This window comes from Acanthochromis polyacanthus, chromosome 13 (assembly GCF_021347895.1).
Source record: "Acanthochromis polyacanthus isolate Apoly-LR-REF ecotype Palm Island chromosome 13, KAUST_Apoly_ChrSc, whole genome shotgun sequence".
NCBI lineage: Eukaryota > Metazoa > Chordata > Actinopteri > Pomacentridae > Acanthochromis > Acanthochromis polyacanthus.
In genome coordinates this window covers 27,653,181-27,671,676 of record NC_067125.1, presented here as the reverse complement: position 1 = coordinate 27,671,676, position 18,496 = coordinate 27,653,181, and the positions used below count along the sequence as shown (strand labels likewise).

The window sequence follows — 18,496 nt, the reverse complement described above, 5'->3', positions numbered from 1 at the left end:
TTAGGTTCCTCAAAGCAGCCACCTTTTGCTTTCGATGATGCCTTTGCAAACCCTTGGCCTTCTCCCCTCAAGAGCAGTCGCAAAAACCATTAAGTGCTACGACGAAACTGGTGCACATGAGGACCGCCCAAGGAAAGGAAGACCAAGAGTCACCTCTGCTGCTGAGGATAAGTTCATCCGAGTCACCAGCCTCAGAAATGGCAAGTTAACAGCACCTGAGCCCAGATAAATGCTACACAGAGCTCTAATAGAAGACACATCTCTACATCAACTGTTCAGAGGAGACTGACCAATCAGGCCTTTATGGTCAAATAGCTGCTAAGAAACCATTACTAAGGAAAAGCAACAAGCAGGAAAGGTTTGTCTGGGCCAAAAAACACAATAAATGGACATTAGACCAGTGGAAATCTGTGCTTTGGTCTGATGAGTCCAAATTTGAGATCTTTGGTTCCACCCGCCGTGTCTTTGAGTGACACAGAAAAGGTGAATGGATGGTCTCTACACGTATGGTTCCCACTGTGAAGCATGGGGGAGGAGGTGTGATGGTGTGGGGGTGCTTTGCTGGTGACACTGTTGGGGATTTATTCAAAACTGAAGACACACTGAACCAGCATGGCTACCACAGGATCCTGCAGCGACGTGCCATCCCATCCAGTTTGCATTAAGTTGGACCATCATTTATTTAAAACAGGACAATGACCCCAAACACACATCCAGACTGTGTAAGGACTATCTGACCAAGGAGAAAGATGGAGTGCCGCGTCAGATGACCTGGCCACAGTCACCTGACCTAAACCCAACTGAGATGGTTTGGGATGAAATGGACCACAGAGTGAAGGCAAAAGGGCCCACAAGTACTCAGCATCTCTGGGAACTCCTTCAAGCCTGTTGGAAAACCGTTTCAGGAGACTACCTCATGAAACTCATCCAAAGAATGCCAAGAGTGTGTAAAGCAGTAATCAAAGCAAATGGTGGCTATTTTGAAGAATCTAAAATATACAGTGGGTACGGAAAGTATTCAGACCCCTTGAAATTTTTCACTCTGTGTCATTGCAGCCATTTGCCAAAATAAAAAAGTTCATTTTATTTCTCATTAATGTACACTCAGCACCCCATCTTGACAGAAAAAAAACAGAAATGTAGAAATTTTTGCAAATTTATTAAAAAAGAAAAACTGAAATATCACATGGTCATAAGTATTCAGACCCTGTGCTCAGTATTGAGTAGAAGCACCCTTTTCAGCTAGTACAGCCATGAGTCTTCTTGGGAATGATGCAACAAGTTTTTCACACCTGGATTTGGGGATCCTTTGCCATTCTTCCTTGCAGATCCTCTCCAATTCTGTCAGGTTGGATGGTGAACATTGGTGGACAGCCATTTTGAGGTCTCTCCAGAGATGCTCAATTGGGTTTAGGTCAGGGCTCTGGCTGGGCCAGTCAAGAACGGTCACAGAGTTGTTCTGAAGCCACTCCTTTGTTATTTTAGCTGTGTGCTTAGGGTCATTGTCCTGTTGAAAGGTGAACCTTCGGCCCAGTCTGAGGTCCTGAGCACTCTGGAAGAGGTTTTCTTCCAGGATATCTCTGTACTTGGCCGCATTCATCCTTCCTTCAATTGCAACCAGTCGTCCTGTCCCTGCAGCTGATAAACACCCCCACAACATGATGCTCTTACCACCATGTTTCACTGTAGGGATTGTATTGGGCAGGCGATGAGCAGTGCCTGGTTTTCTCCACAAACTGCTTAGAATTGAATACTGAATACTTTCCGTACCCACTGTAAAACATGTTTTGACTTATTTCATATTTTTTTGTTTAGTACATAATTCTATATGTATTCAATCATAGTTTTGATGCCTTCAGTGAGAATGTACAATGTAAATAGTCAAGAAAATAAAGAAAAAAACATTACATAAGAAGGTGTGTCCAAACAATTGACTGGTAGTGTATGTGTTGATTTTTAAAATCCTTTTAATATGTTTCTGAAAGTAATCTATGAACTTGGTCAAAAATCCTGTGCACTGCGCAGTGTTTCTACATTCTTGGATATTCTGAGAAAGCACAGTAGCATTCTTTAATATCCTATTTCAGTCTCCACTTCTTGACTTTCAATAACAATCCTAACTTTCACTCTTGTAGAGAACTAACAGGTGATCATTGACCGAGTTTTTTTTTACAAAACACAAACCTGGTTTTCTATCTGTTCTTATCTGACATGTGGACTGTTGCTGTGCTCTGATATATATTTCAACAAATACACCTTTGAAACCAATGTCAGACTGAAGAAAATGATCAACACTGATAAATTAGCACAACATTAGTCTTACACTGTGAATCACTGCTCAATACCCATGAAACAATTTAAAGTAGTGTAGGTTTTATACAGGTTTTATACAGGGATAAGCATCCTAAGCATCAGTGTAAAATGATGACAACAACAAAAACAGGGCCTTAATCAGCTTGTTATTTACAGTGTTATTTCAATTAAATCACAATGCCATCAGAAAGGTGAAACTGGCATTACAGCTCATTATTCCAGGTTGGACTGATTCCTCTGAGCTCGATCATGTGTGTGTATACATACGATCAGGGTCATTAAACAATAGGAGGCGTCCTCTAGTGTAAACCCAAACAAGACAGAGCACAGAAAATGATTATTCTACCTTTACAGCTAATAATCTTAGCGTGATTATCAAGGTATTTGCATCTAGGTTGAATCTTTCATAATTTATTCATAAATACCAGTGGGTGTGAGTACAGGAGATAAGCTGGGAGACTTGGTTGTACAGATGTGGCTCTGTTTAGTATTCTTTACAAATCATACTGATATGCAAATGTAACATGAAAAAAGAATGGATGGATGAAATATGACTACGGTACGCTGACAGTGTGCTGTTTGCTTTGTGACTGTTGTGCAGAGTTCTGCACGGTCACATCCATCAAAAGAGGACTGTCAAACACAGGGACAAATTAATCCATTTAACATTCCTAACAATATTTCACAACTCTTTGATTCTGCATCCGTAATCCATAATAAAAAACGGATCAACCTCTTGTCCTCTTGGTAAATAATAAATAAGGGATAACTCAAAGATGCAAAGGCACGGATTTAAGCTCATACGTGGTCGGTGGAATAAGGAGGAAATTGAAATCAAATAGTTTTCGAATATTGCATGTCAACAGATTAATTTGAAATCTTGGCATGCTTTGCTTAATCTACTGAGAATACTATTTATAAACATGATGGAAGCAGAGATATAGGAACAACAAAAACTGTACTCTTTGAAACAGAGGATGATAACTTAATGCTGAATATATATTGATGCAATAAATTTTAATATTTTCCACCACAAACAATTAGCATTGCCAAAAATATCCAAGTTCCAATAGGTTTTGCTCAATGTTCATCATACTTTAGCCTAATAAAATAATAATAATAATAATAATAATAATTTTATTTATAAAGCGCTTTCCATCAAAGTGCTGTACACAGAAATAAAAACGGATAAATAAAAACAGATACAAATAATGTAAAAATGTAAAACACTGTTTACCAAAGAGCATGTGAAGATGATCAAAGCCATGAAATGGAAAATAATAAACTTTTCACATCTCAGTGACTCCAAATTATTTCTACTCAGGAGACTGATCTAATTTAAGTCGCATTTTCAAGTTGTTAAATCCTCCCACCGCTAACATTGTTTAACACTTTCTATACAATATGAATTTCAGGTGTGACACGCTCGGACTCACTAAGGCATTCATCTTCAAATTCATCTAAAAATGTATTATAGATGTTGGAGATCATCATTCATGTGAGCAACGTTGAAGAAATAAATTACGATCTTACCTGCATTATGTGTTTGAGCATAATCTGTAAGCATGAAAAAAGAAGCATCAGCCTCCCATTTAAGTAACGCTAACTTTCTGAGTCTAGCAGGATTAGTGTAAAACCCCCGTTTGTACAGATACACACAGGCAAAACTGAACATTAAAGATGCAAAAGCTAGTTTTAGTTGAGGGACTGTAAGCTTTAAAGTATCAATCTAACCTTTCCCATGCAAGGCTTCCTCATCAATGCTTTGTACCTCACATTTTAATGATATTTTTAAACATTAATACAGCGAGCATCAACGGGAAGAAAACAGAAATGTTATTACATGGCAGTAATATTGAACAAGCCAATGTTCCTTCAGTTATGTTGCAGGTGACACACATGTGGCGCGATACTGAAGTGATTTTAGATTTATTTTCTCATTTCTTGCGGATTTGTCTCTTACAATTAATTTAGCCACCTCAAACAGACAATTCAAAACAGGAATGCAATGATTAAAATCTATTCGCATTTTTCTGAATTGCACTTTAAGCAGCTGAGCGGTTATAAATATATAATACATTCTGCATCGATCCACTCGGTCAATCTAATGCAAGTAATGTAACATGAGGGCTTTACACTGTGTCATCATGATTGAAACCTGCGCCAATTTTGTAGTTTAGAGCAGCAAGACTGCAACAAATTCTAAACGACAGAAAATCACTATTTCCATTACGCTTCTATCAGTCCATAACATCATCTCTAATGTTGGATTTTAATTACATGTCAATCACTTTTTTAATCATTTAAGAGAAAATCCTCCATTAAATGGAAGCTTTATTCACAAATTCTGTGTGAGGATGCACATACACCTGTGACTGTTGGAGAATGATCTGCACTACGCTTTAAACCGTCTGCCACTACACATCTTTAATTGCGTCTTTTTTTTTTTTATGCGCTATTTTGTCACTGACTCACTGGCTGCTATTATGACATGAAAAGTGGCGTCCAGAAACGGGCATCGGTGCTGAAGAGCACTTGGCATACATTCCCACGGGTGCAGAGTAGCAGTATGACAGAGCTGATGCAAACAGAAAACCTGGATGATTCATGACTCGCATAAGAGCTCACATTAGAGGACAACTGTAAAGTGGGATATTTCAAGATGTGCCATTCGACAGCAGCGCCTATCCTCTGTCTATGTGAAATAATTGGCTGCGTAACATTTCTCTCCATTTCTAATGATCCAGCAAACTTCATCTCTGAGAATCTGGCTCTGTTGCTGCAATCGCTGATCACACTCATCATCTGAACAGCATGGATGGATGGATAGCAGAATGGACAGCTATAAAAAATAACTAATCATGAAAATACAAAGTGATAAATAAATAAATATAATGTGAGCAATCCTTGACGTTGGCACAGTAATAAAAACATTACCTGCCGTGATAGAAATTATGACAAATTGTGACGGGTTCAAGAACAATCCCAAAAGGAAATGAGGAGAAAAAACACATTTTGTTTTTCTTCTACTGAGTGTGACTGAACAGCTAAATTCTTACCTGGTGAATGAGGAGGAGGGGTACAGATGAGGACCACACCTTGGCCTTCACGCACAGAAACTCCACCTCGGGTCTTCGGACTGAAAGCTCTAAGATCTAGAAAAGCATGAGAAGACAGCTAGCGATACAGGAAAATGTCAAACAGTAATGCCGAATTTTCTGGAGGAGCTACAAAGCTTCTATTTTTCCCGTAGAACTAATGCTTCAGCATAAATGAAGATAAAGTTCACTGTCTAATTAGTGGTGGCACCTTGGGTTTCATACCTCGCATTGAAAAATCTGCAACCACATAATTCTTAGAGTTTCTGCTCAGAAATCAACTTAATTAACTGATAAAATAGTTGCTGATTGATTTTAGGCCAATCAATTGACTGATGAACTGACTTATCTTGTCTACACAGTGGCTGAACTGAGCAAAAGTTAAGCTATGGCTCAAGTTGAGCAAACTAAAGTTCCTGATAAATGAAGGACAAAGACCATTATCGTGGAAAAAAAAAAACAAGCAAACAAAACAGCAGTTGTGGGTGTCCATGATCAAAGTTAAACGGTTTACATGTCCACGCACTAAATAGCAATCTGCATCTGGCATTTGCACAAAATGCACTGGATTTCTACCATGAATAGAACAGACTGGACTGGAACAGGATGACAAAGACAGCTGTGAAGCCATTAAAAACTATCCTGTAGATGCACTGTTGTTTGACTTCAAAGTGATGGCCATTCTTTGTCTTGCTGCTCTGTAAACCAAGGAAGAGTTTTCTCAATTAATTTCTCAATTTGTAGAGCTGATTGGACCAAATCAAATTTGATCATTGAATCTACGGTGAAGAACTGAAACATCTTCAATACATTAGTTTTCAGTTTGAATGTATACGTCATATTTGTTTATGCTTTAATGTGTTTTTTTTCACAGAAGTAGAAGAAAGTAGCTTTAATCTGAAATCCCAGAACTGAAGCCTTTTGGAACCTCATATCGGCTGTTGAATTTTTGAAGCACTGCCAAAAGTGTGGAAATCCAGTGGCAGGCTGCTGACCCAGGGCGGGTCTCTGAGTCTGCACCACTTTCCTCCATCACTTTGAGGCGCGGTGTTTACCATCACCCTGCAGCTGCTGGACAATGATTCCCTAGAGTGACTTATGAAACCTGCATCTGTGGGACAGTTAATAATGATCACGGTTTACAGCCTTCATCGTACAATATACCATGCAGTCAATTTCCTGTCAAAGTGTATTTCTGTATTTTTCAAAACATTAGTGCGGTTTCTTTTCCATTTTCTCCTCATTGAAGCACCATGTTGCATTTCAATTTATGTACTGTTTGCATAAGCTTTGAAATATATATATATATATATATATATATATATATATACACACGTGGACAAAATTGTTGGTACCCCTCAGTTAAAGAAGGAAAAACCCACAATTCTCACTGAAATCACTTGAAGCTCACAAAAGTAACAATAAATAAAAATTTATTGAAAATTAAATAATCAAAAACAGCCATTACTTTTGAATTGTTGATTAACATAATTATTTAAAAAAACAAACTAATGAAACAGGCGTGGACAAAAATGATGGTACCTCTATAAAAGATTGAAAACTATTTGACCAGAGTGACATGATTAACTCAGGTGTGTCATTTAATTGACATCACAGGTGTTTCCAAACTCATAATCAGTCAGTCTGCCTATTTAAAGGGAGACAAGTAGTCACCCTGCTATTTGGTGAAAAGGTGTGTACCACACTGAACATGGACAACAGAAAGCGAAGGAGAGAATTGTCCCAGGACATCCGAAAAAAAATGATAGACAAACATCTTAAAGGTAAAGGCTATAAGACCATCTCTAAACAGATTGAAGTTCCTGTGACAACAGTGGCTCATATTATTCAGAAGTTCAAGACCCACGGGACAGTAGCCAACCTCCCTGGACGTGGCCGCAAGAGGAAAATTGATGACAAATTGAAGAGACGGATCGTTGGAATTGTATCCAAAGAGCCCAGAGCAACCTCCAAAGAAATTAAAGGTGAACTCCAAGGCCAAGGTACATCAGTGTCAGATCGCACCATTCGTCGTTGTTTGAGCCAAAGTGGACTTCATGGGAGACGACCAAGGAGGACACCACTGCTGAAAAAAACTCATAAAAAAAGCCAGACTGGAATTTGCAAAAATGCATGTTGACAAGCCACAAAGCTTCTGGGAGAATGTCCTTTGGACAGATGAGACCAAACTGGAGCTTTTTGGTAAGGCACATCAACTCTATGTTCATAGACTCAAAAACCAAGCATACGAAGAAAAGAACACTGTCCCTACGGTGAAACATGGAGGAGGCTCAGTAATGTTTTGGGGCTGCTTTGCTGCATCTGGCACAGGGTGTCTTGAAAGTGTGCAAGGTACGATGAAATCTGAAGACTATCAAGGCATTCTGGAGAGAAATGTGCTGCCTAGTGTCAGAAAGCTTGGTCTCAGTCGCAGGTCATGGGTCTTCCAACAGGACAACGATCCAAAACACACAGCCAAAAACACCCAAGAATGGCTGAGAGAAAAGCGTTGGACTATTCTAAAGTGGCCTTCTATGAGCCCAGATCTGAATCCCATTGAACATATGTGGAAGGAGCTGAAACATGCCATTTGGAGAAGACACCCATCAAACCTGAGACAACTGGAGCTGTTTGCTCATGAGGAGTGGGCCAAAATACCTGTTGACAGCTGCAGAACGCTCATTGACAAATACAGAAATCGTTTAATTGCAGTGATTGCCTCAAAAGGTTGTGCAACAAAATATTAAGTTATGGGTACTATCATTTTTGTCCAGCCCTATTTCATTAGTTTGTTTTTATAAATAATTATGTTAATCGACAATTCAAAAGTAATGGCTGTTTTTGATTATTTAATTTTCAATAAATTTTTATTTATTGTTACTTTTGTGAGTTTCAAGTGATTTCAGTGAGAATTGTGGGTTTTTCCTTCTTTAACTGAGGGGTACCAACAATTTTGTCCACGTGTGTATATATATATATATATATATATATATATATATATATATATATATATATATATATTACATTTTAGCTCAGCTGGTGGTCACAGTCAATGTGATGCTTCCTGACTCAAAAAAGATAGAGAGAAACAATATACAGAACAGAAGGTTAATTTAAATCATTTTAAAAAACTGTCAGAATACAGTAAGAGGAGGTATCCTAACCATGTCAAAAAATAAATGAAATAACAGAATAGTAAATATTTCATGTGGTATGCTGCACCATCTCAGCAGAATCAGCTGGGACAGCAGACTGATATACAACCTGAATTTGCGAGCGTTCAGTCCACACTAGAAATCAATCCAAAAAAAAAAATAGAAATCAATTTGCCATCTCCATCATTTCCTGTTTGAAACAAGTCAGATTTGGGACTGAACAGAAAGTTTATCAGCTCCTGACAGCGAGCAATTTTGGAATAAAAATACACAAAATTAGAAATTCTGAGCTACAGCTGACTACAGATAGCATCTCTCGGTGCCCAATGTTATTTATAAATTAACTAAGATTGACTGAACCTTACCAGTGATTGATTTCCCACACACCGCTCTGCCAATTTAGATGTTAGATGTCTTCGGTTAAACTTGGGGCTGACAAAACTCTGCAAAACACTTTTATTTTCACTTGAAAATACATTAAATTGTGCTGTTTTGCACCTACTTGCACCTTATTGTTGATGTTTTTACAGGCAAACTCAAAACCTACCCTTTTATTCAGGCTTTTGATTGATTTGATTGACTTTATTTATTTATCACTCTTCTTAGAACTATTTCTGTTTCTTGATTTCACTATTATTTGCTTATTTCCATATTTTAGTCTATTCTATGTATTGATTTTTGCTTCATATTTAATATTATCTTATTCTGTTTGTCATTTTTTAACCTTCACCCACAAATCCATCATTTCATTTTCATTCCTTGTGTTACTTTTCATTTGTATGAAAAGTGCAATATAAATAAAGTCTGATTGCTTTTTGCCTTTTGACTGTGTGACTCTACCAGACACTTTTCAAACAAGTGTATCGTCAAACTACCACTGAAATGTACCCCATCATGCTTTAGCCTTGCAATATTTCTATATTTAATGAATATCTAAAATCTTACGCTCTCAAGATTTCCCAGTGTCGATATTGTTTAAGGCTTGGTATCAAAATTCCAATATTTTGACATTACTACTGCCTCTGCAATCCTAAAGACAGTTCCATCATCTTGGCCCATTTGGTGTGTGTGACGTGTGACTAATGTTGATTTATTTGTGCTAACAATGCGCCACAAGAGCTGGGATGGAAAGCCGATGATTGTCACTATGTTCACCATTGATTCACAAGCAGCTGTCACCAAACTTGTCTTTTCTTGTCAGTGTAGCTTCCCTCTACCACTTCTCCCAGTGAAACTAAACCATAAATCACGTGTTACTTTTAATCAGTGTTTGTAACTGGCAGATAGACAATAGTTAGACTACATAGATTTTTCATCTGTTGATAAACAGAGCAGAACGTGAAATGACTGAGTAATTAGTGAGTAAGTAACACAGAGTAAAGACACAAGAACAACAACAGTAATTAGAGACCTGCAACATGACTGTTGGACTTGGCAGAAACCACATGTGTGTGTTTCTGTCGATATCAGTGTCTCTTCAATCATTCTGCCAGGCTACATATGATAGAAAAAGAAACACTGTGTCTTCTAAGACAGCCCGCCTAATTTAATAAAATTATATGCGATGTCCTCCTTTATGTATTTCTATTTTGTGACTCCATAAAACTGCAGCAACACGATAACAACTCTGCCTACAGAACAGTATATCCAGTTTAAGAGACTCACTGCACTTGTTGAAAACACCCAGTAATGGAGGATGTCTTTCTTGGGAAACATCTCCAGGCACATGGGAAATTATACATTTTACATTCCCGGCAGCAGCAACATTGGCCATTAGAGAGAAATCAGAGAGCCACCTACATAAACCTACCCTACTGTTTGATTGTCAAATGTGAGGTGCAATATAGACATAATGAGCTTGTCGCATGTAAAATGTTTAGACTAGAAAAGCACTCGGAGAGCGCATACCTCCGCCATGCCGTTTGTCTGTCTGTCCGTCTGTGTGTGTGTGTGTGTGTGTGTGTGTGTGTGTGTGTGTGTGTGTGTGTGTGTGTGTGTGTCTGTCTGTCTGTCTGTTTGTCTGTTAACAGCATAACTCAAAAAGTCATGGACGGATTTTCACCAAATTTTTACAGGATGTCCGGAAGAGCAAACACTCAAACAATCGCTTAGATTTTGGAGGTGATCTGAATCACCGTCTGGATCCAGGAATTTTTTGAAGCTCTCTGTCCACACACACACAGACAGACAGACAGACAAACAAACAAACTCCGGTGATTACATAACCTCCTGGCGGAGGTAAAAATAAACCAAATGCAGGACAAGCGGGTGTTTTAGTCCACAAATGAGATCAGCACTCATATATTACGGAACCACAAAATAAAGTTCAAATGAAACTCTTTAACGACCTATCATGTCCCTTCACAAAACAACGATTATGCAACCGAATCAATATTAATGACCCTTTAAATAATGTAAAGACAGCATGGTCATTAAAGCTTCCTCAAAAATTACAAGCCAACATATGTCCATATAAATGTTTAAAATCCAGAAATGCAGTGATGAAATTTGCAGCAAGCAGCAGAGCAGGTTCTCAATATAAATTAGGTATCTCAAGGTCAGTATGAATTCTATCAATGGGCATTAACTCCTGGCAATGCAGGACATCACACAGTGGCATGTGTGTGTGGATCTTCCAATGCTCAAGTCAAAGCATCCCATTAATGTCATTACTACTGTACTGCTCAGAGTGGCTCGATACCTGAGCCTCAGCCAGACTCACGTCTGCAGAGAGAGAAGAACTCTATGGGGAGAGAGATCAGAGGCCTCCTTTCTGCTTGCTGCCTTCAAAGTCACGGCTGAAAAGCAGCCCAAGTGTGAGTTCAGCAGCTCAGAATTTCAAAACAAAAAGAGAAGAAAAAAAGCATCCTACTGAAACGTCTTTGGAACAGTGTACACGACCAGTGGATGGAATATAGAGAGTCTTGAGAGAACCTTTCCTCATGCACTCTGGCTGGTCAACTCTTAACCCTCCACTGATATCCTCCATGAAACAGGGCTGTGTTCAGTGCGCCAACTCTGCTTAGCAGAACCTCTCAACTAGATGGTGTCACTAAGTGTCTTTGTCCAACCACACAAAGTCCATTCTGGCTACCACAACTCAAATTAACTTAGCCCATATGGCCTAAAAACTTTTTCTCAGCAAGATACAGACACAAAGCTAAAAGTTTAAAACGAAAAATGTAAATTCTCTAATATGTGTGACTGTAGGTATAGGGGCAAAATCTCAAGCGACACAACAGTACCACAGTCTTAATATTGAAGCCAAACAGGCCGGCAACTGCTGAATAAATAGGAACTAACTCATTGTTTTTACAGGCTACATAGAGTATCTAACCATTCAGGTGAGTTGACTCTCAATCCAGGGCTTCCAGCATCATATTATGGTAAATTAGTCACCTGTGCTAGAGTTTCTCCACCAGTACCGACGGAATTTATTCCATTTTTATGCAGTATAACATTACGCTTATCAAGTTTCAGCATTCTGTCCTCGATTTAAATCAAACCTGAAACCTGCAGTATGTTTATGAAATTCACATGCTGCATTCAGACCAGGCTGCAGATCTCTGCTTCATATTATAGCAGCTGCAGCCTGGAATTCAGAGAATGATGTTTGCAATTTAAAAGCATAGCTGCAAGAGGCATGCTGACTGTAGGTGATATAGAAATTGTATATTAAATACAAAAGTCCAGTAGGTTGACCAATTTGTTTCAGGTCAATAAAGCATGCAGTTACTTCATTAAATCAGTCCGTTTATGAGGAGAGGAATTGCCCACATGTATCTGGATCAGGTAAAGCAATCAACAACGGTGCCACTGCATGGAAATGTGCAGTGCCAACGTGAAAAGGGAAGAACAAGTTGAGCTCCATGCTGAGTGATAAATACCCACCATTTGATATGCTGAAAGAGCAAGGGAAGGTTCTGCATTCAAATGTGTGCTGCGGGGCACCTTTCTTTGTTTCTGTGGCTAGTCTTTTGAAGGGTCACATTCTAAAGGAAAGAAGACTATTGCACAGTGGTGCTGCTGAATATGTGTACGGCATAAAGCTAAAGAAATGGTCACACAAATGTGTCACTTGGTAGTAAACAGCCATGGGTAATATTGAAGACAGAATAAATCTGGTCCAGGGATGAAATGACTAGATAGACCTTCTGCGTGCAGATTAGCAAAGCTCAAAATGCAGCAGACAGCAAGCTCATTTAGGAAGCAACTCATAGTGGCAGCCTGTTTGATGGACATGATTTTCAATTCCTATTGTTGTTTTAAATACATTACAAAACAGAATATGCATTTCTCTATAATCAAATTTTTACCTGATATCTGTTAATGTAAATCTTTATGTTTCCTGCATATTTTTGTAACTTATATATTACTAATAAAATAGAGGGAATTTTAAATTATTATTACTTTTTCAATAACTGAATTTCAATCCATAATTATGTCTGACAATGCAGACTATGGTTATTAACAATGGACACCATTTACAGCCGACTGCCCTGCTCTCAGTGTCACTGATTATTTATGAGGGTGGAGCTCACCAACACATACTGAGAGTGGAGAACCCACAGCTTCACAGGAAGTGCTACAGACTTGAGGTTTTGTCTCATTATAGAGTATACAAACTCGAGTTGAAGATGACGATGCTCGTTATCCGTAAGTCCGCCAGTAACTGAGACATTACAAGCAATTTATCAAACAGCTGTTGAACAAGCAGAAGAAAAACTTAGAGAAACACGGCGCAGCAGGTGGTAGCACTCTTCACTCGAGTAAATAAGAAGAAGTGCAATTAAGACACATAATGACATTGCTGGATAATGGAAGTTTAATATTTTGGCGACTACTTTGTTCATCATTTTATGCCAACAAAGTCCACCCATTGCTCTTTGATCATCCACAGACATAGGAATGAGCTACAAAGGATTGTCAATTATATGGTTGAGCTACGACAACTGAGCTATGCATTTTAAATTTACTTGAACTCCAGAAGATTTTGAGACTGAAACCTCTGGAGAAGTGTGTGTCCCAGCGGCATAAGGAGGATGACAGAGAAAATGAATAATGCTACAGGGCTATTAACCAGCTTAATGTAAAAGATCTGCACCTTTCTGACTTCAAGGGTTGTGCGCAATTTGTCGATTAAACAATTAAACGTTACTGCTCTCACTAGTCGTCATCAGAAATATTAGCCGGTTTAACTCATTATTAACATTTTATTAGTGTATAATGCCAGTTGATTATAGTTACTAAGCTGTTGGGAAGGTACCTGCCACTAGGGGGGGCTGCAGCAAGAGCAAACATCAGCTTACGTCTTCCTGTACTGAAACTGGAAAACTTCAAGTGGAACGTCTTGTAAAATCAGCATTATTTGGCAGTAAATTCATCCATCAGTCAGTCAATTCTTCATTCAAGTGTTTATATTTAAGTTAGAAAAAAACCCCACACATTTCAGCTGCATTTAAAATAACTTTTGTTAATTAACCACGCCCGACGGGTACGTTGGCGGGGTTATTGCATTCGGTGCGGTATCTGGCTGGGTAAGTATGTATGTATGTATGTATGTATGTGTGTATGTGGCTATGTCCGGTCCGGTATCTCTGCAACCGCTGAAGTCAGGATAATCAAACTTGGCACTCAAGATCAGTCTAAGGTCCCCTGCTCAGTTGTGGAGTTACAGGTCAGCAGATCAAGTAGGGAGGGAGATACGTACGATGATCAAAATTGATACATATTGCATCAGTTGTATAGGGAGGACAGGGTTTTCGCCAGCAGAGGGCGTGGTTCTGCCCTCTACTGAGGGCTCATCTAGTTGAAGAATGTGATTAATCATTATCAAATACATGTAATTTTTTTTAACCCCAATGATTAAATTCTGCATAACTTTGATGTTTTCCGTCTCTCATTACCTATTTCAACTTTAAAATTTCATTTAATCAAAGGGGAAATTAGTCTATAGAAAAACATCCCTTAAGGTAAGTATTAAATAGCACTTATTCTGTAAAGTTATTCAAATGATTTGTCAATGTGGAAAACATTAATTATCCATGCCATTTCCACAGCACACAAATAATTAGCAGTTGTCTATGTGGTTCAGCCCAAAATATTAGTTTCAGTGTTTGTTTTTTAACTGTACTTGTGTGTAATACTGTCTGCTGTTACTGCACAAAGAATCAGGAATTCTCTCACATAACATTTCCTTTTTGTCATTTGTGACAGGTGAGATGTGGGATGTGTTGCTGACTCAAATACTCTGATATGACTAAGAAAGCCACACATTTTTTAGTGAGTGATATTTTACAGCTGGGTCTACAAATCTTGGGGCCACAGAACTTTTGCTAATGTACTGCACTGCTAGGAATGATGTGATTCTGGGGAAAAGAGTCAAATAAGAAGGATAGAACTTTATAGGTGATTATAAGCAATTTCTACAACACCTTGAACTTGGCGCAGTCTGTCTGGCGCTGCATCTTTCCACATTATTCCCTGTCACGCCTCCAACAAACAGGACAGTGACTGACCTGGCTTCTATGAAAACTAGAAAATCCAATTTTGTGCAAAGGTTGCTTGGGTGAAGCTTATATGTGACAAGTGGCCGTAATCTCGGCTGCCACAAGTGCCAGTCAACCAAACATGACCCCAAACATCCCATCAGCTCAAATGGGGTTGGTGATTTCTACTGACTACTTTGTTTAGGGCAGATTTTCTCTGCAAAATTGCATGTAGTAGGTTGATAGCCTTCCAGAACAGAGAAACAAGCACATCATATACTACGCGCTGATGCTATACCCCTTAAGCTTCAGTGTACCGCCGGTGGTACACCTACTAATTTGCATAGGAATTTTAAGAATGTCCGACGGCTGCAAACGCGATTATACAAACACTATACGCCGATGGAAAGCTTAGATTCTCATGAATCCGCCGGTATAAACCACTTTCAGATGCGATTACCACAGCGGGTGAGAAAAACACATTTGTCCGACAAAAACGAATATTCATCCATCCGTTCTCTATACACGGCTTCAACGCACACAGTGTGACTCACATTTCCGGGTTCATTATTACACACAGAAAAAAAGATTCCACAAAAAAACGGCCATAATCCAACCTTTTACATCCAGATAACACAAGCCAGTAAACTATTTTGTCCAAAACATGTCCTGAAGTCCGTATAAAATCCCCGACTCGGTCGTTTTCAAGGAAATGCACCTCGCGATGCCCGTCCAATATTCCCCGTATTTTTCGTAATTTTTTTATTTAAAAATAGAATATTAGCGATTTTTTGTACTGAAAACGGCTGGAATTGACTGCAGCTTAAAGGGTTAAAACCTTCCTTTCACTAAATTAAAAAAACAGACAATATTTTCCAGCTCATTTTTTACATTAACATTCTTTAAACATTACAGCTCCACATGGCTAACTACCATATGTAACACTGAGCACATGGATTATTAACCAAAGCCATTTCTTCATTTATATTGACACACATGTTGTTTATACTAACACAGCATGTGTTCTTACTAAAAAAAATGGCTAAACAGATGCTAAATAAACTGCACATTTCACCACCAAGCTTCTCTAATAGGCCAGTATCACTCCTGCAGTTCGTGACAGTAACGAAGGAATCCCTCTTTTCCTCCAGTCATGATGGACCATGCAGTCCTCTTGCTTTAAAAATCAACTTAACCTACTTCAGTAAAATTACGTAAGTATTGGCAGCAAAATGCAAAGTAACTGTACTAAAGCCAAAGGTACTGGTTTGGTACCTCTGACTGAAAGTAAAGATGACACCATTAGATGAGGAGTGCTGAAGCGTCAGTGTAAAAGCAGCATGTTGCAGCTGCTGCAGGTGGAGATAGTCAAACTACTTTACATGCAGGTATATATGCAGATTGATCTGAGGGGTTGTCAGATGATTACAAAGAAAAACAAAGTTCTAATACAAAAATCTGTTTTGAGTTTTTGGTCTTTTTCTCTCAGCTTTTCGGTGAGATATTGAATCTTTGGAACATTTATAGAAATAAATCCCTATGAGGAGCTTTGAGGGGAAAAAACTGCACCTTGTTAGAGCTGTTCGAAATTTTTTTTGTAAGAAGTCAGACATCAGGAAGATTGGGAAAAACTGGTTCAATCTTTAGCAATGTGTTCTATCATAAAAGATTATTATATTATCCATTGTGTGTGCAATGCTCATACTAAAGCTGTTAAATAAATGTAGTGGAGTAGAAAGTGCAGTATCTCCCTCTGAAACACGGTGAAGATTGTTTGGAAACAAGGTCTGGAGCCAATTTCTAGCAGGTACCAACACAGTGTGATACTCAGGTGCTCATATTGCTTGCTGCTAAGCAGGCAGTTTTGATGGCAAAAAGATGGCAAAACTTTCCAGCGTTATGTTATTTTTATGGGGGTTAGTTCTTAACTATAACACAATGAAGAAGAAAAAAACCCAACTTTAGCCATTAGTTTTGGATCTAACAGAAGCAAAAGATACCTCAAGAGGCTCAAACTGAAATGCACAATTCAGAGGAGGTAGTGCAAAACACTGCACTCATTCTTTAGGACACAATGCTGGCAAATATCATATAATGAGAATTTTGCATGCTGCCACAATGAATTTGATGGGTAATAATGCGAAACTAGTACTTAGTGTTCATGCAGAACTATAAATAGCAAATGCTGTATTGGTCACTTTCAGCCTCACTTTTAAAAAAAGGCCTCAAGCTCATTTATTTTAAATATGTATGTGACCCTTAAGTGGAGAGAGGAGAAGGCGAGGATCTGGACAGTTGAGAGGACAGATGAGGGTACATGCTGAAGTGCAGCTTGTGTTCCTCACAAACTAGCAGCACTTTTTTTGAAGCCCGTGTCTGTGCTTTACCATCTGGCCATTTCAGCCTGCCAGTGCAGTCTGGCTCATATTTAAATTGGGACCGGTGTTCCTTTGATTTTCGTTCACTTTTTTGATCACATTTATACATACGAAACTTTGTGAGGGAGAATAAAAAACTGAAGTGGAAAAAACCTTGAAGTTTTGTTGGCCTGAAGAAAATAGTGCTTTAATAGAAGATGAATCAATCCCTGTCTTCATAGTTTTAGTCTAATCTTGCCATTTGTTTCCTAAGTAATTCTGTAGCAACTGTAAGTCCCCATAACAGCACATGAGACCGTGTACTTTTCTTCCTAGCGAAAGCTCAGTGACTGAGAACACAAAGTTCCCTGTAGACATGCCAGTAAGGCTATTATGGTCATTGCTCCTGAGGAAACTGCAGCGTACACCAACAATGCATTTTCCTTTGAGCATACTGCCCCTGGTCTTTCCGTGTGAGCTGCCTTAGCCTATGATGATGTTTTGGAGGTAGGCCAGGGGATTACTGAGGGAAGAAATGTGATTTTTTTGCTCTCATTTACCACTGAGACAAAGCATTTGAGGGCACATACCCTGTTAACAGTGCAACTGAACAGTATCAGACGGAGCCAGGGGGAGCTCCATTCAGCAACAAAACCTAACTGTAGACGGCATAGTGTTTATTTACCCCTGGAACCAAACAGGTTTATTTTGACTCACAGAGACAAAGAGCTTGAAGCCAATTACTTGCTTCATCTGAGAGGCAAATCCTTCACACCCTCAGTCTGACTAATAAAATGTACATTTAATTCTGTTCCAACACAGACACACAGATTCTCCTGCAACTTCACCAAGTGTTTCCAACTGTCACTAGATTATCATTTAGGATAAATTCTAAAAAATTACTTACATGCAAACTGTAAAAGAGCATCGCGACTTAGGACCGTCCCAAAGCTGTTTACTGCTTTACACTGGTACTTCCCAAAGTCAGTGATTTCACTCGCATTGGCAATAATTAAGTTTCCATCAATAAAGCTGTAGCGGTAATCTGCATCCCAATCAACTTCTGTCCCATTGATGTACCAACT

The 18,496-nt window shown here is 38.8% G+C and overlaps 1 protein-coding gene across 6 annotated transcripts in view; it reads right to left on the bottom strand.

Annotated features, from left to right (window-relative positions):
- cntn5 (contactin 5) overlaps window positions 1–18,496 on the bottom strand; it is a 108,881-nt gene that overhangs the window by 38,605 nt on the left and 51,780 nt on the right. For 3 of the 6 annotated variants that reach the window (XM_022189027.2, XM_022189031.2, XM_022189040.2), the window contains exons 5-7: window positions 18,319–18,494; window positions 5,373–5,468; window positions 3,847–3,870 (exon numbers count right to left, since the gene is read on the bottom strand). In XM_022189027.2, the coding sequence (XP_022044719.1) occupies window positions 3,847–3,870; window positions 5,373–5,468; window positions 18,319–18,494 (296 nt within the window). The remainder of the gene's footprint in view (window positions 1–3,846; window positions 3,871–5,372; window positions 5,469–18,318; window positions 18,495–18,496) is intronic. The other 3 variants (XM_022189036.2, XM_022189044.2, XM_022189046.2) reach the window with 1 other exon arrangement.